The 23,901-nt window shown below is 45.5% G+C and overlaps 1 protein-coding gene across 1 annotated transcript in view; it reads right to left on the bottom strand.

Annotated features, from left to right (window-relative positions):
- The window catches only part of kiaa1549la (KIAA1549-like a), a 378,638-nt gene that overhangs the window by 212,282 nt on the left and 142,455 nt on the right, over window positions 1-23,901 (bottom strand). The window contains exons 7-10 of the mRNA XM_067994216.1: window positions 23,350-23,518; window positions 13,951-14,010; window positions 12,076-12,227; window positions 9,096-9,267 (exon numbers count right to left, since the gene is read on the bottom strand). Coding sequence (XP_067850317.1) covers window positions 9,096-9,267; window positions 12,076-12,227; window positions 13,951-14,010; window positions 23,350-23,518 — 553 coding nt within the window. The remainder of the gene's footprint in view (window positions 1-9,095; window positions 9,268-12,075; window positions 12,228-13,950; window positions 14,011-23,349; window positions 23,519-23,901) is intronic.

Below are 23,901 nucleotides of genomic sequence, written 5' to 3'. Positions count from 1 at the left end.
TACAGGCACCAACTCTCACTGGGGAATCGATCGACAGGCAATGACTCTCACTGGGGTAAAGTTCGACAGGCACTGACTCTCACAGGGGTACAGTTCAACAGGCACTGACTCTCGCTGGGGTCCAGGTCTACAGGCACTGACTCTCACTGGTGTACAGTTCTGCAGGTCCTGACTCTCACTGGGGTACTGTTCTACAGGCACTGACTCTCACTGGGGTACAGTTCTACAGGCACTGACTCTCACTGGGGTACAGTTCTACAGGCACTGACTCTCAGTGGGGTACAGTTCTACTGGCACTGACTCTCACTGGTGGACAGTACGACAGGCACTGACACTCAATGGGGTCCAGTTTACAGGCACTGACTTACATTACGGTCCAGTTCTCCAGGCACTGACTCTCAGTGGAGTATTTATTACAGGCACTGACTCTCACTGGTGTACAGTTCAACAGGCACTGACTCTCACTGCAGTACAGTTCTACAGGCACTATCTCTCACTGGGGTACAGTTCAACAGGCACTGACTCTCACTGGGGTATAGTTCAACAGGCAATGACTCTCACTGGGGTACAGTTCGACAGGCACTGACTCTCACTGGGGTACAGTTCTGCAGGAACTGACTCTCACTGGGGTACAGTTCCACAGACACTGATTCTCACAGGGGTACAGGTCTACAGGTACTGACTCTCACTGGGGTACAGTTCTACAGGCACTGACTCTCACTGGGGTGCAGTTCTGCAGGTCCTGAATCTCAGTGGGGTACAGTTCTACTGGCACTGACTCTCACTGGTGGACAGTACGACAGGCACTGACCCTCAATGGGGTCCAGTTTACAGGCACTGACTTACATTACGGTCCAGTTCTACAGGCACTGACTCTCAGTGGAGTATTTATTACAGGCACTGACTCTCACTGCAGTACAGTTCTACAGGCACGATCTCTCACTGGGGTACAGTTCAACAGGCACTGACTCTCACTGGGGTATAGTTCAACAGGCAATGACTCTCACTGGGGTACAGTTCGACAGGCACTGACTCTCACTGGGGTACAGTTCTGCAGGAACTGACTCTCACTGGGGTACAGTTTCACAGACACTGATTCTCACAGGGGTACAGGTCTACAGGTACTGACTCTCACTGGGGTACAGTTCTACAGGCACTGACTCTCACTGGGGTACAGTTCTGCAGGAACTGACTCTCACTGGGGTACAGTTCCACAGCCACTGACTCTCACTGGGGTACAGTTGTACTGGCACTGACTCTCACTGGGGTACCGTTCTGCAGGAACTGACCCTCACTGGGGTACACTTCGACAGGCACTGACTCTCACTGGGGTAAAGTTCTACTGGCACTGACTCTCACTGGGGTACAGTTCGACAGGCACTGACTCTCACTGGTTGACAGTTCGACAGGCACTGACCCTCGAGGGGTACAGTTTACAGGCACTGACTCACATTAGGGTACATTTCAACAGGCACTGACTCACACTGGAGTATAGCTTACAGGCACTGCCTCTCACTGGTGTACAGTTCTACAGGCACTGACTCTCACTGCGGTACAGTTCTACAGGCACTAACTCTCACTGGGGTGCAGTTCCACAGGCACTGACTCTCACTGGGGTATAGTACGACAGGCAATGACTCTCACTGGGGTACAGTTCTACAGGCACTGACTCTCACTGGGGTACAGTTCTGAAGGCACTGACTCTCAATGGGGTACAGTTCTACAGGCACTGACTCTCACTGGGGTACAATTCTGCAGGCACTGATACTCACTGGGGTACAGTTCTAAAGGCACTGACTCTCACTGCCGTACAGTTTACAGGCACTGATTCTCATTGGGATACAGTTCGACAGGCACTGACTCTCACTGCGGTCCAGTTCTACTGGTCCTGACTCTCACTGGGGCACAGTTCTATAGGCACTGACTCTCACTGGGGTACAGTTCTACAGACACTGACTCTCACTGGGGTACAGTTCGACAGGCACTGACTCTCACTGGGGTAAAGTTCCACAGACACTGATTCTCACTGGGGTACAGGTCGACAGGCACTGACTCTCACTGGAGTATTTATTACAGGCACTGACTCTCACTGGTGTACAGTTCAACAGGCACTGACTCTCACTGCAGTACAGTTCTACAGGCACTATCTCTCACTGGGGTACAGTGCGACAGGCACTGACTCTCACTGGGGTACAGTTCCACAGACACTGATTCTCACTGGGGTACAGGTCGACAGGCACTGACTCTCACTGGGGTAAAGTTCATCAGGCACTGATTCTCACTGGGGTACAGTTCCTCAGATACTGACTCTCACTTGGGTACAGATGAAAGGCACTAACTCTCACTGGGGTGCCGTTCCACAGGCACTGACTCTCACTGGGGTACAGTTCAACAGGTATTGACTCTCACTGGGGTACAGTTCTACAGACACTGACTCTCACTGGGGTCCAGATCTACTGGCGCTGACTCTCACTGGGGTACAGTTCCACTGGCACTGACTCTCACTGGGGTACAGTTCCACAGGTATTGACTCTCACTGGGGTTCAGTTCTACAGACACTGACTCTCACTGGGGTACAGTTCGACAGACACTGACTCTCACTGGGGTACAGTTCGACAGACACTGACTCTCACTGGGGTCCAGATCTACTGGCGCTGACTCTCACTGGGGTACAGTTCCACTGGCACTGACTCTCACTGGGGTCCAGTTTACAGGCACTGACTTACATTTCGGTACTGTTCTACAGGCACTGACTCTCAGTGGAGTGTTTATTACAGGCACTGACTCTCACTGGTGTACAGTTCAACAGGCACTGACTCTCACTGGGGTACTGTTCTGCAGACACTGACTCTCACTGGGGTACAGTTCTACAGACACTGACTCTCACTGGGGTACAGTTCTGCAGGCACTGACTTTCACTGGGGTACAGTTCCACAGGCACAGACTCTCACTGCGGTACAGTTTACAGGCACTGACTCACATTAGGGTACTGTTCTCCAGGCACTGACTCTCACTGCGGTACAGTTCTACAGGTACTGACTCTCACTGGTGTACAGTTTGACAGGCACTGACTCTCACTTGGGTACAGTTCTGCAAACACTGACTCTCTCTGGGGTACAGTTCTGCAGGCACTGACGGTCAATGGGGTATAGTTCTGCAAGCACTGACTCTCACAGGGGTACAGTTCCACAGGCACTGACTCTCACTGGGGTACAGATTACAGGCACTAACTCTCACTGGGGTACAGTTCCAGAGGCACTGACTCTCACGGGGGTACAATTCTACAGGCAGTGACTCTCATTGGGTACAGTTCTCCAGGCACAGACTCTCACTGCTGTCCAGTTTACAGGCACTGACGCTCATTAGGGTACTCTTCTACAGGCACTGACTCTCACTGGGGTACAGTTCTACTGGCACTGACTCTCACTCGGGTACAGTTCTTCTGGCACTGACTCTTACTGGGGTACAGTTCTACTGGCACTGACTTTCACTCGGGAACAGTTCTTCTGGCACTGACTCTCACTGGGGTACAGATTACAGGCACTAACTCTCACTGGGGTACAGTTCCAGAGGCACTGACTCTCACTGGGGTACAATTCTACAGGCAGTGACTCTCATTTGGGTACAGTTCTACAGGCAGTGACTCTCATTGGGGTACAGTTCTCCAGGCACAGACTCTCACTGCTGTTCAGTTTACAGGCACTGACTCTCATTCGGGTACAGTTCTTCTGGCACTGACTCTCACTCGGGTACAGTTCTTCTGGCACTGACTCTTACTGGGGTACAGTTCTTCTGGCACTGACTCTTACTGGGGTACAGTTCTTCTGGCACTGACTCTTACTGGGGTACAGTTCTACTGGCACTGACTCTCACTCGGGTACAGTTCTTCTGGCACTGACTCTTACTGGGGTACAGTTCTACTGGCACTGACTCACATTAGGGTACAGTTCAACAGGCACTGACCCTCAATCGGGTACAATTTAATGGCACCGACTCTCACTGCGGTAGAGTTCTGCAGGTGCTGACCCTCACTGGGGTTCAGTTCTACAGACACTGACTCTCACTGGGGTACAATTCTATTGCCAATGACTATCACTGGGGTACAGTTCTACAGGCACTAACTCTGAGTGGGGTACAGTTCTACTGGCAATGACTCTCACTGGGGTACAGTTCCACTGCCACTGACACTCACTGGGGTACAGTTCTGCATGCACTGACTCTCACTGGGGTACAGTTCTACAGGCCCTGACTCTCGCTGGGGTACAGTTCTGCAGGCACTGACTCTCACAGGGGTACAGTTCCACAGGCACTGTCTCTCACTGGGGTACAGGACGCCAGGCACTGACTCTCACAGGGGTACAGTTCCACAGGCACTGTCTCTCACTGGGGTACAGGACGCCAGGCACTGACTCTCACTGCAGTACAGTTGTACAGGCACTGACTCTCAATGGGGTGCAGTTCTGCAGGTGCTGACTCTCACTGGGGTACTGTTCAACAGGCACTGACTCTCACTGGGGTACAGTTCTACAGGCACTGACTCTCACTGGGGTACAGTTCTACATGCACTGACTCTCACTGGGGTACAGTTCTACAGGCCCTGACTCTCGCTGGGGTACAGTTCTGCAGGCACTGAGTCTCACAGGGGTACAGTTCCACAGGCACTGTCTCTCACTGGGGTACAGGACGCCAGGCACTGACTCTCACTGGGGCACAGTTCCACAGGCACTGACTCTCATTGGGTACAGTTCTACATGCAGTGACTCTCACTGGAGTACATTTCTGCAGGCACAGACTCTCACTGCTGTTCAGTTTACAGGCACTGACTCTCATTAGGGTACTCTTCTGCAGACACTGACTCTCACTGGGGTACAGTTCTGCAGGTACTGACTCTCACTGGGGTACAGTTCTACTGGCACTGACTCTCACTGGGGTATAGTTCTACAGGCACTGACTCTCACTGGGGTACAGATGTACTGGCACTGACTCTCACTGGGGGACAGTTCTACTGGCACTGACTCTCACTGGGGTACAGTTCTAATGGCACTGACTGTCACTGGGGTACAGTTCTACTGGCACTGACTCACATTAGGGTACAGTTCAACAGGCACTGACCCTCAATGGGGTACAATTTACAGGCACCGACTCTCACTGCGGTGGAGTTCTACAGACACTGACTCTCACTGGGGTACAGTTCTACTGGCACTGACTCTCACTGGGGTACAGTTCTACTGGCACTGACTCTCACTGGGGTACAGTTCCACTGGCACTGACTCTCACTGGGGTACAGTTCTACAGGCACTGACTCTCACTGGGGTACAGTTCTACAGGCACTGACTCTCACTGGGGTACAGTTCTACAGGCACTGACTCTCACTGGGGTACAGTTCTACTGGCACTGACTCTCACTGGGGTACAGTTCTGCAGGCACTGACTCTCACTGCAGTACAGTTTACAGGCACTGACTCTCACTGGTGGGCAGTTCTACAGGCACTGACCCTCAATGGGGTACAGTTTACAGGCACTGACTGTCACTGGTGTCCAGTTCTACAGGCACTGACTCTCACTGCGGTACAGTTCTGCAGGCACTGCCTCTCACTGCGGTACAGTTCTACAGGCATTGACTCTCACTGGGGTACTGTTCTGCAGGTACTGACTCTCACTGGGGTACAGTTCGACAGGTACTGACTCTCACTGGGCTGCAGTTCTACATGCACTGACTGTCACTGGTGTACAGTTCTGCAGGCACTGACTCTCACTGCGGTACAGTTCTGCAGGCACTGCCTCTCACTGCGATGCAGTTCTACAGGTACTGACTCTCACTGCGGTACAGTTCTACAGGCATTGACTCTCACTGGGGTACAGTTCTGCAGGTACTGACTCTCAGTGGGGTACAGTTCTACAGGTACTGACTCTCACTGGGGTTCAGTTCTACAGGCACTGACTCTCACTGGGGTACAGTTCTACAGGCACTGACTCTCACTGGTGTATAGTTCTACAGGCACTGACTCTCACTGGGGTACAGTTCTGCAGGCACTGACTCTCACTGGGGTACAGTTCTGCAGGCACTGACTCTCACTGCAGTACAGTTCCACAGGCACTGACTCTCACTGTGGTACAGTTCTGCAGGCTCTGACTCTCACTGGTGTACAGTTCTGCAGGCACTGACTCTCACTGGGGTACAGTTCTGCAGGCATTGACTCTCACTGGGGTACAGTTCTCCAGGCACTGACTCTCACTGGGGTACAGTTCACAGGCACTGACTCTCACTGTGGTACAGTTCTACAGGCAATGACTCTCACTGGGGTACAGTTCTACAGCACTGACTCTCACTGGGGTACAGTTCTACAGGCACTGACTCTCACTGGGGTACAGTTCCACAGACGCTGACTCACTGGGGTGAAGTACCTTGTCCAAGTGCCTATTATTCATTTATGAGCCTCGACTTTGAGTGACGGAAGGCTTTTAAACGGGGGGTAGGGACCTTACAGCTAAATCTGATCCTGTTCTCACCTGACAACCATACCTGGGCTCACTGTGTAACAGAATGTATTTAAAGTGGTCAACTTGAGGACAGAAAATGAAAATGGGAAGACATAGCAACTTAGGAACAGGAGTCGGCCATTCATCCCCTCGAGCCTATTCCGCCATTCAATTAGATCATGGCTGATCTGTTTCTTAACTCCATCTCCCCGCCTTGGTCCTCTAACCCTTAATCCCCTTACCTAACAAAAATCCATCAATCTCAGTTTTGAATTTTTCAATTGACCCCCAGCCTCAACAGCTTTTTGGGGGAGAGAGTTCCAGATTTCCACTCCCCTTTGTGTGAAGAAGTGCTTCCTGACATCACCCCTGAACAGCCTAGCTCTAATTTTAAGTTTATGCCCCCTTGTTCTGGACTCCCCCCACTAGAGGAGATAGTTTCTCTCCATCTACCCGATCAACTCCTTTAATCATCTTAAACACCTCGATTAGATCACCCCTTAATCTTCTATGCTGAAGGGAATACAAGCCTTGTCTGTGCAACCTGTCCTCATCATTTAACCCTTTTAGTCCCAGTATCATTCTGGTGAATCTACACTGCACTTCCTCCAATGCCAATATATCCTTCCTGAGGTGGGTTGGACAACATTTGTCAATAATTGCAAAGTTCGAGATACTTTCTTCCAAAGCAGCATCTGTGAGAAATATTACTGACCCTATACTTCAGTATAAGGAAGACAGGCTTGTCATTTCCATCAAACTTGGCATTATTTAATCATTACTTCATTTTTTATCTCATTTTCTCTTCATATCATAGTATGTACTGCGCAGAAGACCATTCGGCCCCTCATGTCTGTACTGGTTCTTTCAAAGAGCTATCCAATCGTCCCATTCCCCTGGTCTTTCCCCATAGCGCTGTAATTTTTTTTCCTTCAAGTATTTATCCAATTCCCTTTTGAAAGGGAATGGACGGCACGGACACGATGGGCCGAATGGCCTCCTTCTGTGCCGTAACTTTCTATGATTCTATGAAAGTTACTATTGAATCAGCTTCCACCACTCTTTCAGGTAGTGCATTCCAGATCGTCACAACTTGCTGTGTAAAAAAATGTTCCCTCATCTCTCAACTGGCTCTTTTGCCAATCACCTTAAATCTGTGTCCTCTGGTTACCGACCCTTCTGCCGCTGGAAACAGTTTCTCCTTAATTACTCTTTCAAAACCCTTGGCTGCATAGTTCTTTGAGGCATCTATGAACTGTTGATGCCTGCAGCCAGTTTCACTAAGGTCACAACCCATATCAACCTCAACTGCACATGACTATGCTGTTGTCCCTTGAGTACCACAGTGGAGGATGGTAGATGGAAGGTTCCTTTTGAAGCCTCCTTTAGAGGCAGCTAATTTCACTGCTTCTTCCCAACCGTTCATCTAACTTCTTCAAAGCTGGATCAGTTTCTAGTCAGGGGAAACCAACTCACCAAAGTACCTCGTGATTTCAAGTCAGGGATTCTCAAGAATTCTCAGTCCTTGTCTGTCACCAATTTGTGACCGTTTTTGGCCACCTTTACTACTTTACCCAATGACTAAGGAAGTTCTGTGCACACGAGCAGCAGAACAAACAGCAGCCTCTGTGGAAGTACCTCCTACAAGAAGTAGGTATCACGTAATGTAAATCAGGGCCAATGTGATCTCCTGGACTAGCATCGATCGCCTAAGGGGGTCAGAGTGGAATTTTACAGATTTTTTTCCCCTTTTTGAAGGGGATCACCTGCCTCCAGGTGGGTGGATTGATCGGAAGTGTATGTATTGCGATTCATGAGGTATCGCAACTGTGTGGGACAGGCGGGATGGAGCAGTGGGTCTTTTCCTGTCCGTCATTTTTGTATGTTCCTTTGTATATTGCAGCTGGAGGGGCTGTTCTTGAGATTCGGTAATCCATATTTTACACAGATGGAGAAGTTGCTGACAGAATTTGGGGCACTGGGCAGGCAATAGAGTGCATTTAAATGACAATACGGTCTATTTAAATGAAAAATAAATTTGAAGAAGTCAAATTTTTGCAAGCCTAAAGTTTTCTCCATTGACATAATAATAGTTCCACCCCTTTGAACACAGAGACTATCAAAAATCTAACTCTATCATCCACAAACACCCATGTACACAAAGACATACAATAAGTGAATAGTAAGTGATTCTTAACAGAACAAAATGTCATACCCTTTCATTTGAGCAATTTGCACTTTAATCTTTCTCAAGTCAACATCCACTACCTTCTGCCATCAGACACGTCACAACTTTACAAGGTTCAGACAATTCAATTTCACTCATTCCCCTCGAAAGGACATCTTCCTTCAATCCCAGATACATTTCTGGTCGGGAGAAATTAACTCGCCAAATGGTCTCGTGCTCTCCAAATGTTCAAGAAGGCTGAGCTTTGCTTGTTGCCGTTAAACTTTACCCAATGGCTGAGGAGCCTCTGTACCAACCAGCAACTGGAAAAAAAAAAGCCACCCTCAGCCTACCAGGGTCTTGCAGCTTCTGTTATTTCTTTTCCTGGTTCCCCCATCCCTCCACCCCTCCTACCCCACAGAAACAGAGGAAATAACGTGCCTACTTACGTTCTGCTTGGAGTTGAACGCGATAGCCTAGCTCTAAGGCCATTGTCTGTGGGTCGACTGTATTCAGTATCTTGGCTGCTGTTGTGCCCAGCAAGGCCCCGCCATTCTCCAATGCATAGTACGTCAACTCGGCTGGATTCTTGGGGCCAGGAAGACGTTTAATGCTGACCAGCTGCAGAAAATAAAAAAAATATACCTTGTAGTGATGGAACTCCTACTGATGTTCTATCTTACGTGCATCATTCCTCATTGTAAAAATTGGAATAAAAGTGATATTATTAATTTCTGTACACACAAATCTCTGAAGGTGGCAGGACAAGTTGATAAGGCTATTAAAAAAAGCATACAGAATCCTTGGCTTTATAAATAGAGGCATAGAGAACAAAAGCAAGAATTTTATGCTGAACCTTTATAAATCACTGGAGTATTGTGTCCAATTCTGGGCACCAAACTTTAGGAAGGATGTCAAGGCCTTGGAGAGGATGCAGAAGAGATTTACTGGAATGGTACCAGGGATGAGGGACTTCAGTTATGTGAAGAGACTGGAGAAGCTGGGGTTGTTCTCTTTAAAGGAGAGAAGGTTAAGGGGAGATTTAATAGAGATGTTCAAAATCATGAGGTGTTTTGATAGAGTTGATACGGAGAAACTGTTTCCACTGGCAGGAGGGTCGGTAACCAGAGGACACAGATTTAAGGTAATTGGCAAAAAAACTAGGGAGGGGGAGATGAGGAGAATTTTTTTATGCAACAAGTTGTTATGGTCTGGAATATCATAACAATATATGCCTGAAAGGGTGGTGGAAACAGATTCAATAGTAACTTTCAAAAGGGAATTGGATAAATACTTGAAAAGGAAAAATTTGCATGGTTATAGGGAAAAGAGCAGGGGAGTGGAACTTATTGGATAGCTCTTTCAAAGGGCCGGCACAGACACGATGGGCCGAGTGGCCTCCTTCTTTGCTGATTCTGTGATTTTGATTCAACCCGGCCACTACTAAAAGTGTATTTGCAACTAGAGCACGAACTCAGTTATAAACTCTGCTCTTTTTCTCTGCAACACAAAATTATTATCCATCATCTCTTTCCTTTATTGACAATATAATCTCAACATGCAAACCAAATTGCAATTAGACTTCTTGTGCCTCAGGGAGGTGAACCCATGGTTTTGATCTCTGTGCAGTTCTGAGGGAGTGCTGCACTGTCGGAGGTGCCGTCTTTCGGGTGAGATGTTAAACCGAGGACCTGTCTGCCCTCTCAGGTGGACGTAAAAGATCTCACAGCATTATTTGAAGAAGAGCAGCGGAGTTCTCCCCAGTGTCCTGGCCAATATTCCAATATTAATCCCTCAACCAACATCACTAAAAAACAGATTATCCAGTTATTATCACATTGCTGTTTGTGGAACCTTGCTGTGATCAAATTGGCTGCCCCGTTTCCTACATAACAACGACTACACTTCAAAAGTACTTAATTGGATGTGAAGCACTTTGGGACGTCCTGAGGTTGTGAATGGCACTATATAAATGCAAATTTTTTTTCAACAGTCTCTTCAAATTTTGACAATTTCTTGGCCTGAAAAGATTTGATTATTTTGAGAAATATGTGGAGTTAATTTTCTAGTGCGTATCAGAATTAGCCTGGAAAACGGAACAATAAGAAAATCATCCAGTTTGCCATTTGCACAGGAGGAAGCAAGAGTTATAAAGCTTCTGTCAGAAGGCCTGGGGATTTAGAGAATTGGCTCATTTATTCTTTTAAGAGGCAGCGAATGGTCTCAATATTGGTGAGCAGCTATTATATAAGGAGTGGGAACAGATGAAGTGAAATACATTCCTAGTCGTGAAAGAAACCATAAATTTGATCGCCCTGTTCACAATAGTACACAGAAGTAGAAACAGAACTTCTCCCAATAAATAGAAATCATCAAGACCTAGTTTGCATCTTACAGACTCTTGTTTCAGTTTCTCTCTCGTCAAATATCAATTGCGCCTCATCACTATCTAATATTAAACAGGTCAGTTTGGCTCAGTGGGTGGCACTCTCACCTCTAAATCAGAAAGTTGTGATTCAAGCCGCAGTCCAGGACTTGTGCACATACCCTTGGCTGACACTCTAATGCAATACTGAGGGAGTGCAGCATTGTCTAAGGTTCTATTAAACTGAAGTCCCGTCTGCTTGTTCAGGTGGATGTAAAAGATCCCACGGCACTTTTTTGAAGAATAGCAGTGAGTTCTCCCGGTGTCCCGGCCTACACCATCAAAACCTATTAACTCATCATTTATCTCAATGCTCCTTATCTGGCCTTGCTGTGTGCAAACTGGCTACCGCATTTGTCTGCATAAAGTGTCAATCATGGCTCAGTGGTAGCACTCTCGCCTCTGAATCAGAAGGTTGTGCATTGAGCACAAAGTCTAGGCTGACACTCCAGTGCAGTACTGAGAGAGTGCTGTACTGTTGGAGGTGCCATCTTTTGGATGAGATGTTAAACCGAGGTTCCGTCTGCCCTCTCAGGTGGATGTAAAAGATCCCACAGCACTGTTATGAAGAAGAGCAGGGGAGTTCTGCCCGGTGTCCTGGCCAATATTTATCCCTCAACCAACATCACTAAAAACAGATGATCTGGTCATTATCACATTGTTGTTTGTGGGACCTTGCTGTGAGCAAATTGAAGTGGCTACACTTCAGAAGTACTTAATTGGTTGTGAGGCGCTTTGGGACGTCCTGAGGTCATGAAAGACACCATAAAAATGCAAGTTCTTTCTTTTTCATTTTCGTAACAACAGTGACTACACTTTAAAAGTAATTAATTGGCTGTGAGGCATTTAGGGACTTCCTAAGGTCAAGAAAGGAGCTCTATAAATATAAGACTTTTCTTTGTCTGTCAATACTGGAGAATCAATCTTATGCAGTCACCCATCAATATCACCAAAAAGAACTGATCCAAAGAAACAGACCTGTTTTTAAAAACGTTTTGCCTGACCTGCACAGTGTAGGTGCCGATTGTAGAAGCACGTTTAAATCTTCGGCCTTGTTGCTGAGCTGCCACGAGCAGGTTCGCTAACCGCTGTTCCATCAGGCTCGCAAAACGCTGATATTTCTCACCCAGTGACGTGTTGTCGACGCCCAGGATAACTGTTCGAAACAGGAGGCAGAGCGCATTATGTTGCAGTTATTGTGACGGCACAAAGTTACTATCCAATTTACACTATTTTCTTCCTTCTCTGAGCGTACACAGCAAAGGCTGAAGGAACTCTGAAGAGGCCACACAGTTGATGTGCTGAGTTTCTCCATTTATTGGGAAGTTTTGCCAGTACAATGTAATTTCCCACCTCCTTTTCAGGGTATTAATTGCTATATGGGTTGTAATGTGTGCGAGGGAATATTTTCTGATCACTGCTGTTTATGGTACACTAAGCATGCTGTTACCATAAAGGCTACAGCACAGGAAGAGGCCATTCATCCCATTGTGTCTATGCCGGCTCTCTGAAAAAGCTATCCATTTGGTCACATTTGCATGCTCTTTCCCCATTCTATTCAACTATTTATCCACTTCCCATTTAAAAGCTATTATGAATTCTGATTCCAGCACTGTTTGTGAATGGCCATTCCAACCCTCCGTGTAGAAAACAAAAATTCTCCTGACCTCTCCCTCTATTTACCGACTCTCCAAACACTGGAAATGGTTTCTCCCTGCTTTACTTGATTGAAACCCTTCATAATTTTGAATCTCTCTTTTAGATCTCGTCTTAATCTTCTTTGTTCTAATGAAGAGGGCACCAATTTCTCTAGTCCCTCCTCATAAATAAAGCTTCTCACCCCGGTATCAACCAAGTGAATCTCTTCTGCACCCTCTTCATGGCCTTGACATTGTACCTAAAGTCTTTCGTCCAAAACTGAACACAATATTCTAACTGCAGCCTATCGAATACTTTGTTGTAAATTTCTGCTCGCACTATGTTTACGCAAACGTTAACTTGGTACAAGGGGAACTAATCACTTGTACCAAAACAGCACTGTTGGGAAAATATCGCCAGCTAAATACGTGGTGGTTATGATACTGGAGGAGCAGCCCAGAGTTCAAATCTCGCCATGGCAAAGTTGTCAAATGGAATTCAATCAATCTGGTACTTTGTGGGCTGGCACCATGAAAGCTCTTGGATTATTATAAACACCCAACAGTGTCCTTCACGGAAGGGAATCTGCCACCTCGATCCTGAATGGCCTGCATGTGACTCCAGTCCTGCATTACGGGTTTGACTTTCAATGCCCTTTGAAGTGGCCCCAGCAAACCACTTATAAAAACAATTGCTATGTTGAAGAAGGCTTACCTTCTCAGGGCAACTGGGGATGGGCAATAAATGTCTGCCTTGCCAACATCACTCACATCCCAAGTACATGAAGAGGGTCTTTTTCATTATTCTCTATGAAGATTGGTCAACTCTGCAGAATGTCCTGGGTTAGACAATTCACTCAATCATCCCGACAACGTAGGCTGTCCCTGAGGGATACTTGCCCAAACACTCCTTCTCATTTGTCAAGACAGATAGACAAACCCTTTCCTAACAAAATTAAAATAATACCACAGAAAAACTATCTCCTTTGACACTAAGCTGCTGGGGATGCCAAACTTTGACCCTGGACTATTTGTACCTGACCACAAGCCACTGTCTTCAAGGCAACAAAAACACCCTCTAGTATGTTTATTACGAAGACAGAATATAATTTAGTGGAAGAACAAAATCAATGGAAATGAAGTTAACTCTCTGTCAAGGTCAGCAGTGGGAGTAAAAACAGTAATTTAGACAAGCACAATAGATTTTTGCAAAAGTATTTCCACGTGATGCAATTAACAAACCTGTAACAACCCAGTATTTCTCAGTTGCTGGTGAGGTGTCAAGATTTTCATATTCCAAAGCTGGAAAAGGAATGATTGCAAAATTACATTTGCTTTAGAGTGAAAACAGTGCATTTGAAGTCCTCACCCAAGAAATACTTTTTAAAAAAAACAAATCTGATTTTTTTTAGTGCTAATACGTAGAAAATCTTTCAATATAAGTGTATGGCTAGACAAAGAAAAGTACATTCATTTGAATACAAAAGGCAGAGAGAATACAGCTGGTCACATACTTTCGATAAAGAGACTGGGAACAAAATTGGTCTTCGCCAGTAGTCCAAAACTTCAATGGAAAAGAAAATGGGGCGCAATGTAAATCAACAACAACTTGGATTTATAGAGCGTCTTTAACATCGTAAAACGTTCGAAGGCACTTCACAGGAGCGTAATCAGGCAAGATTTGACACCGAGTCACATAAAGAGATATTAGGACAGGTGACCAAAAGCTTGGTCAAAGAGGAAGGTTTTAATGAGCGACGTAAAGAAGAAGAGAGAGGTGGAGAGGCGGAGCTGGAAATTCGCTATGAGCATGTTTGGCGAGGACCAGTTTCACCCCCATTAAATCTAAATGATTAAAGGAATCTAACATCTCCTTAAATAAATCAGTGCAATTGAGGTCAATGTTAGTATGATCTCCCATTGTGGGTGCTAGGATATGGACATGCATGGTGAACTTGCAATATAATCATTTATTAAACTTTTGAGGTATTTTCAATTGCCTATACTCACACATTCTACTGTACACATATACATAAATGCATACGGATACACCCACTAGCAGAGGTCCCAGGATGTTGCATACAGTAAGTCGGGGAGTCGAGGGTAAGGATCATGTTATGGAGATATGGAGAGTGCATTATTCTTTTGCTAGGATGAAGCTTCATTCCTGGACTGAGAATCTTAATTTTATGGGAGTTCATTCACACTTCCTTATAGCGCAATGATTTTTCCTAAGTGTATAATCTAGCTTGACTTAAACATCGCTCCCCCCACCCCACCCAACCCCACCCGACCCCCTGCTGTCTAACTTTCGCCCAGCCTTTGCTGGGCCTGTCTGCCTCACAGCTTTCTGTTCAAAGCTCTCTGTTTGGCTGACCGCATCTGTGAGTTTCGTCTCTCACTGTTCACAGCCAGAAAGGGAAGGTTTGTCACATCTTCTGCTGAGTGCCCAGGATCAGAGACTCCCCAACAAAATGGGCACGATAACCTCAAAAACTTGCTTAAGATTTACAATGCATGAGGATACAACATCAAGCTGGCTCATTAGCATCTTAACTACCCATCGGCTCAGATCCCATTTTTTAATTTGAACAAATACACTATGCTTTAACGCACACTTAACCTAACTCAATTGTTTTTCAAATCTGTTCTGTGAAAAATGGTCTAAAGGTCCTGGAACGTGACAAGACTGAATCCTTTTGCTCCTCGAAACATAAAATAATTTTTTCACCAAGCGTTACCTTTTATATAGCATTATCTCATTTCACCAGCAGCTATAAATTACCATTATGTATTAAAAGAAAATCTCATTATGGGACCGGCAGGATGCTGGTACCTGCTTTAGGTCTGTGCAAAGTGGCAGAACTGAGTTATACTTCTGACTCCGCAGCGCTGTTGAGTCAGGGAAAAGCAGAATGCTTTGTATTGGGGCTTTTCAACAAACGCCTTGCTTGCCAGTCTCAATGTTGGTGGTTATTCTCTGTGTTACTGAGGAACTGGCTCTCCTCCTGACTCTTTACGAACATTATGAATGCAAAGATGAACCACATGTCTTTTGAAGGAAATCCCACAACCTTCTGACGAGAGTACTCGACCGCTGTTTTATAATTATCACTTGAATTTGTTTGCGCAAGAATCATGGAACAGCACAGGAGGAGGCCATTCGGCCCATCATGCCTCTGCCAGCTCTTTGAAAGAGGTATCCAATTAGTCCCACTCCCCCAGCTCTTTCCCCATAGCCCTGTAAATTTTTCTTATTCTCAAGTATTTATCCAATTCCCTTTTGAAAGTTACTATTGAATCTGCTTCCACCGCCCTTTCAGGCAACGCATTACAGATCATAACAATGCGCTGCGTAAAAAAATGTTTCCTCATGTCACGACCCAAGATGATTCCTTCTACTGCAAAGAAATGCTTCTAACTTAACCTGGAAAGGCACCCTGACACACAGAGATAGCAAAACACACAAAACCTTTAACTCACATGTAAGAGCTGACAGGAGCAGACACATCTAACATAACTTCAAAGGCGCAGTCACAGCAGCTTCTCTATCGGCTCCCAGGGAGTCCCGCAGCACACAGACATCCCAGCTGCTTTCTACTCAAATTGCAAATCAGCATTAACTTGTTTACGTGCCCATAGGTGCGATTTAATTTGGACCAACGAAAAGGTAACACTTCTTCCCACAAAAAGCAGTAGATGCTAGCTCAATTAATAATTTTAAATCTGAGATCGATAGGTTTTTGCTAGCCAAGGGTATTAAGGGATATGGAACCAAAGAGGGTAAATGGAGTTAGTATACAGATCAGCCATGATCTCACTGAATGGTAGGACAGGCTCGAGGGGCTGAATGGCCTCCTCCTCCTGTTCCTATGTAACATTTGCAAAAAGCCAATATTAAAGAATTGACAGCACTGGTACTTTAAGGTCTTCTAAAACTCAAAATATTGTGCGTCAAATAATGTTAAAGTGAGAAAAAAAATGAACACTGTGGGTCGGTTTTAACTCAGGCGGGATGAAGTGCAGAGGTGGGGAAACCGAAATGTTGGTGAACCCGGAAGTCGTGAAGGAAGCAACGCCTCGCTGATTTTAACCACCGGACCTCATTTAAATTTTTAAAATCTATCTCCCACCTGAAGCCGCCAGGGATGACCGTGGGGATCAGTGAGCCTGATTGTCCACCCGTTCATTTAAGCAGGTAAGAAAATCAGGCAACTCGGGCCTGCAATCTCCCAGTCAGTGCTTCCTGCGAGAGGCCATTCTGCTCCCAACTGCGGAATCAGCCCTTTAATCTCATTTATGGCGAAGCCAGATAAGCACATGTGGGAGAAAGGAATAGACAGCTATGCTGATAGGGGTAGATGATGTGAAGATGCCGGTGACGGACTGGGGTGGACAAATGGAAGGAGTCTTACAACACCAGGTTATAGTCCAACAGCTGTATTTGGAATCACAAGCTTTCGGAGCTTTGCTCCTTCGTCAGGTGAGGGTTAGGGAGGGAATACCCTCACCTGACGAAGGAGGAAAGCTCCGAAAGCTTGTGATTCCAAATAAAGCTGTTGGACTATAACCTGGTGTTATAAGACTCCTTAGAGAGGTAGACGAAGTAGGGAGGGAGGGAAGAGGCTCATGTGGAGCATAAACGCCAGCATAGATCAGTTGGGCCGATTGGCCTGTTTCTGTGCTGTAGACTCAACCCAACACTCAACGCACTGATGAGAACATTGCGTGTGCCAGTCCTCATTGGCTAGTTTTTCCATATACAGGATAAGTGACTAAGTAGGGGGGAACAAAACCCCAATTAGTGCATAGTCACCCCCTTATGTATCAGCTGTGGTTCAGTGGGTAGCATTCTTGCCTCTGAGTCAGAAGGTAGTGGGTTCAAGTCCCACTCCAGAGACTTGAGCACATAATCCAGGCTGACACTCCCAGTGCAGTACTGAGGGAGTGCTACACTGTTGGAGGTGCCATCTTTCATTTGAGACATTAAACCGAGGCCCCGTCTGCCCTCTCAGATCCCATGGCACTATTTTGAAGAAGAGCAGGAGAGTTCTCCCCGGGTAGCCTGGCCAATATGTATTCCTCAACCAACATCACTAATACAGATTATATGGTCATTGTTGTTTGTAGGACATTGCTGAGTGCAATTTGGCTGCCGCATTTCCTACATTACAAATAGTGACTACACTTCAAAAGTAATTAATTGGCTGTAAAATGCTTTGGAATGTCTTGAGGTTGTGAAAAGAACTATAAAAATGCACGTCTTTCTTTGATATCCTCTGCTGCATTACCTTTGCTACTCGGGTGTTTTTTGTGCCCACGTCAACATTAACGAGGTGTTGAATGAAAAAAAAGCCATGAAGTAATATGTCTTTTGAAAAATTTGTTTTGATTCTCCTGATCTGCTGAGCCTTGAGGTCACATTACTTCCAGAGACAAAATTATTCAGGTAGGCAGGTCCATGGGGTCTGAATGGTGCACGTACAACTTCTCATAAATAATTCAGCAGACAGCTCCGAAGAATTGACAGCTCTAATGAAATGAAGGTCAAAGACATTCCACAACCTCTCCCTGAGACATGCACTACAAAAAGTTGTTTAGAAATGGCACTGGTTCCAAGTCCCCCTCAACCATCACCCCTGTGCTCGCTGACCTACAATGGCTCCCGGACCGGCATTGCCTCGATTTTGAAATTCTCATCCTTGTGTTCGAATCCTTCCATGGCCTCGCCCCTTCCTTATCTCTGTAACCTCCTCCAGCCCTACAACCCTCCCAGATGTCTGCGCTCCTCCAATTCTGGTCTCTTCCGCATCCCCGATTTTCATCTCTCCACTATTGACCGGCCATGCCTTCAGCTGCCTGGGCCCCAAGCTCTGGTATTCCCTCCCTAACCCCCTCTGCCTCTCTACCTCTCCTCCTTTAAGACACTCCTTAAAACCTACCTTTGACCAACCTGTCCTAATATCTCCTCATGTGGCTCGGTGTCCTAATTTTGTTTGATAATCGCTCCGGTGAAGGGCCTTGGGACGTTTTTACTACATTAAAGGCACTATATCAATGCAAGTTGTTGTTGTTGTTGTGATAAGGTGCTATATAAATAAAAGTTGTTTCTTTCACAAGGAGCAGAAGACCTTCCTTCGCAAGGGGTGGAAACATTAAGCTAAAAATGAAGAGTAAATTGCCTTTGCCTCTTTAAGCGTGTGTATTTCTGAGACCTTGTTCCAAGACTTTAGTCCTTGTACACATTATTTGATCAAGAATGCATATGAAAAGGCTCCTTTCAGAGTTTAAAACTCCCATGAGAAACACTGCCTTAATGACACAGCTGATAAGCTACCACAGTAATCTAATGAGCCTCTTTCAGGATTTCAGAAGTAGTAACTGACAATCCACAGGGGTTCTGACATCCCAACACCATTAGATTTTCTTAGTTTTAATTTGTACTTAATTTATAGTTAATTACATTCAAAGAAAATGTAATAATGCAAATGGTTTGGAAAATTTAATTGACTTGTAGTGTATTAGTCGCTGATGAAGTGACTTTATCTTTTCGTGCAATGATACATAGAAACGATCTTAGGAACATAGGAACAGGAGTAGGCCATTCAGCCCCTCCAGTCTGTTCCCCCATTCAATTAGATCATTGCTGATCTGTACCATTTATCTGCCGTAGCTCCAAATCCCTAGATACCCTTATCCAACAAAAATCGATCGCTCTCAGTCTTGAAAGCTCCAATTGTCTCCCAGTATCCACAGCCTTTTCAGGGGAAGGGGGGGGGGGGAAGAGTTCCAGATTTCCACTACCCTCTGTGTGAAAAAGTGCTTCCTGATTTCCCTCCTAAATGACCTGGCTCTAATTTTAAGATTAAGTCCCCTCGTTCTCGATTCCCCCACCAGAGGAAATAGTTTCTCTATATCCACCCTATCAAATCGTTTTAATATTTTAAGCACCTCGATGAGATCACCCCTCAATCTTCACTCCCACCAACTTCAAGCTTAAGAAATTATTGGTTAAGAAATCCAACTGATAAATATTACATGTTCCAAAGGATCTCCTCTCCCTCCTCCCAGTGCGTCCCAGAGCTTGACGGATTGTATTATAGCGTTTGGCTGACAAAACTCATTGCGCAAACAGTAGGGAAGTGGTAGAAGGGAATGACATATAGTAATAATAATAAGAGATAAACATCTGTTGCTGTATCCTTACTTTCACCTCAGTATCTCTGCAACACCTAAGAAAACAGCTCTATCCCTAATTACAATGCCATCACTGCCTTAATTTCCTCATTAATTCTGACTAGTGAGGGGGGGAGAAAAAAACAGACCAAAAAATTCAGAACGCAGAGGACATCACCCACGAAAAGTTCTGTGCAAGATGAGCAAATGAAAAGAAAACCTTTCTAGTAAAAGTGTTCAAAATTATAAGGGGTTTTGACAGAGTAAATAAGACCATAAGAACATCTATAAGAAGTAGGAGCAGGAGTAGGCCATATGGCCCCTCGAGCCTGCTCCCCCATTCAATCAGGTCATGGCTGATCTTCAACACAACTCCACTTTCCTGTCCAATCCCCATATCCCTTGATTTCCCTCGAGTCCAAAAATTTATCGATCTCGGCCTTGAATATACTCAATGACTGAGCATCCACAGCCCTTAAGGAGAAACTGTTCCCACTGGCAGGAGGGTCGGTAACCAGAGGACACAGATTTAAGATAATTAGTAAAAGAACCAGAGGGGAGATGAGGAGAAAAATTTTTATGCAGCGAGTTGTTATGATGTGGAATGCACTCCCTGAAAGGGCGGTGGAAGCAGATTTAATCGTAACTTTCAAAAGGGAATTGGATAAATACTTGAAAAGGAAAAAACCTGCAGGGTTGTGAAAGAGGAGAGTAGTGGGACTAATTGGATAGCTCTTTCAAAGAGCCAGCACAGGCACGATTGGGCCAAATGGCCTCTTTCTGTGCTGTATGATTCTCTGTTTTCCAAACCCTGGTGAATTAGTATATCGCCATGCTCTGTCACATGTCAGTCTTCTGAGCTGACTGCCCTTCGCAAGTATTTCATTGGTTGCGAAGCGCTTTGAGATGTCCCGAGGACACGATAAGGTGCCACACAAACACAAGTTCTTTCTTTCTTAATTTAGGACACACCATCAAAGGGAGACAGCGAGCAAGGCTAGGAGGGGAGAGAGAATCATAGTGGCTTTCACCCAGCCTATCTTGTGTATCGCCGTTCAGCCAGTTACAGGAGAAGTCCAGAGTTCATCATATGTGTAATTAGAGAACGGACTATGCTTTTTGATTCCAAGATCAAAGTAGTTTATTTCATTGATTGACTGATCTACAGGGAATTCTTAAGGTTAAGGCTGAGGGTTACTAATCAATTTTGCTGGGCAGGGCATGAGTTTCTATCCCAGCCTCGTCAAAAGGACAGTGTTAGATGCTTACATGTTTTCCAGTAGTTGAGGGGATCTAGAACGAGGAGCCATAGAAATAAGATTAAATGGAAGAGATTCAGAACAGAGGACAGGAGAAACTTCTTCACACAGAGAGTTGTGAGGTTGTGGAATTCACTTCCAGGGTTAGTGGTTGAGGCAGAAATTATGTCGACATTCACGATTAGATTGGATAGGTGGATGAAGGAAAAGGGGATGAAGGAATATGGGAACAGAGTGGGTAAACGTGATTAGGACTACTTACTCATGTGGAAGGTAAAGACCAACATGGACTGGCTGGGCCGAATGGCCTGGTCCCATGTTGTAACTTCTATGAACTCCAGAGACAAGGATGCATTTTCCTTCTGTGAATCCTATCCAGCTCCAAACTTGAATAATCTGTTTATGTCATTATTTGTATGCAGCATTGTCAATCATTAAGTTAACTTGAGTATCTCTACTTCAAAACAATGAAGAGTTTGAAAGTGGCATTTGCAGCAGTTCAAGAGTTCTTGTAGCATTCTGTTGCATGATCAGACAAAGTAGGCCTAATCTTGGTTTGCCTGAGATCCCACAGTACGATACTACCCGCCTTGGTTCCGTAACCCATACTACCCTTGCCAAACAAAAATCCATCAATTTCAATTTTAAAATTTTCAATTGACCCGCAGCCTCAACAGCTTTTTGGGGGAGGGAGTTCCAGATTTCCACTACCCATTGTGTGAAGGAGTGCTTCCTGACATCACCCCTGATCGGTTTGGCTCTGATTTTCTGAAAATGATATGAAAAACAAAACCCACTGAACTTGTTTTTGAAAGGCAAGTAGATTTGGTGAACTCTCAGAAACTCAGAATTCCTTGAACGTGTTGTCACCTCTCAGATCCCTGCCCGTCTCTCCCGCATCTGCCTATTTGAATCCCTCCAATCAGATTTCTACCCCACGCACAGCACCAAATAGCATTAACCAAAGTCATGCGAAACATGTGACTGTGACCCTTGCACATTATCCTTACTCAACCTGTGTTCAGCCTTGATATGGTCAACCAGACCATTCTCTTCCAACTCCTTTTCTTCACTGTCCAGCTATATGGGACTGCTCTTGCTTGGTTCCACTCTTACCTGCCCAATCGTAGACAGAACACCTCTAAGCATTTAGGTGTCAGTAGTGGCTCAGTTGGTAGCACTCTCACTCGAGTCAGAAGGTTGTCAGTTCAAGTCCAACTCCAGAGATTGAGCACAAAATCTAGGCTGACACACCAATCCAGTACTGAGAGAATGCTGCATTGCCGGAGATGCCGTCTTTTGGATGAGGTGTTAAACCGAGGCCCTGTCTACCCTCTCAGGAGGATTTGAAAGATCCCATGGCATTATTTCGAAGAAGAGGAGGGGAGTTCTCCCTGGTGTCCTGGCCAATATTTATGCCTCAACCAACATCGCTAATAGAAGATTATCTGGTCATTATCACAATGCAGTTTCTGGGACTTTGCTCTATGCAAATTGACTCCCGCATTTCCTACATTACAACAGTGACTATACTTCAAAAGTACTTAATTGGCAGTAAAGCGCTTTGAGACGTCCTGAGGTCATGAAAGGTGCTATGTATAAATGCAAGTCTTTCTTTCTTTTCACTGGCTTCTCCTCCCAACCCTCCATACATAAGAACATAAGAAATAGGAGCAGGAGTAGGCCGTACGGCCCCTCAAGCCTGATCCGCCATTCAATAAGATCATGGCTGATCTTTGACCTCAACTCCAATTACCCGCCCGATCCCAATATCCCTTGATTCCCTTAAAGTCCAAAAATCTATTGATCTCAGTCTTGAATATACCAAACGACTGAGCATCCACAGCCCTCTGGGGTAGAGAATTCCAAAAATTCACAACTCTCTGAGTGAAGAAATTTCTCCTCATCTCAGTCCTAAGTGGCCGACCACTTATCCTGAGCCAGGCGAAACAACCTCTCAGCATCTACCCTGTCAAGCCCTCTCAGAATCTTTTATGTTTCAATGAGATCACCTCTCATTCTTCGAAACTCCAGAGAGTATAGGCCCATTCTACTCAGTCTCTCCTCACAGGACAATCCTCTCATCCCAGGAATCAATCTCCCCCAAAATCCATCATTCATCTCCTCTTCCTCTTCTTTGTCTGCTTGCTTGTTATACCATGTCTTGATTACTGAACAAAAAAAAGACATGATTCAGGGCACTTACGTTCAGCGAGTATCAGAGGTGGGTAGGCCAAGTAGTAGCCCAGCTCAGCAGCTGTCAGATGATGTAAAAGGCTGCTAGACATTGTACCATTCAGAAGCGTGCTCTGATTCCTGACCATGTAGACCATAGTGACAGCTGTGGAGCCATCAGTCACGGACGTGTTCAGAATCTAAAGGGAAAAAATGCAAACACGGCATTTAGATGTTTCATCTCTTCCAGGCTGCAAAGTATTTGTTTGCACTTATGCTTCAAGTGACATCTACCCTTTAATGAATATGCAGCTTTGAAACGGCACGAGCCCTTTAAAGGACACGAGCCCTTTAAACCGCACGAGCCCTTTAAAGGACACGAGCCCTTTAAACCGCATGAGCCCTTTAAACGGCACGGGCCCTTTAAAGGACACGGGCCCTTTAAACGACACGGGCCCTTTGAAGATATGTATCCTTTAACAGCACTTGCCCTTTGAACCCAATTTACCCTTTGCAATAGCTTAAAATCGACATAAATAGTTTGATTTGCATCACTATTTTGCAATATACATTTTGCAGAATA

Source organism: Heptranchias perlo, chromosome 12, assembly GCF_035084215.1.
Source record: "Heptranchias perlo isolate sHepPer1 chromosome 12, sHepPer1.hap1, whole genome shotgun sequence".
Lineage (NCBI taxonomy): Eukaryota > Metazoa > Chordata > Chondrichthyes > Hexanchiformes > Hexanchidae > Heptranchias > Heptranchias perlo.
This window is presented reverse-complemented; position numbering and strand designations above follow the sequence as displayed.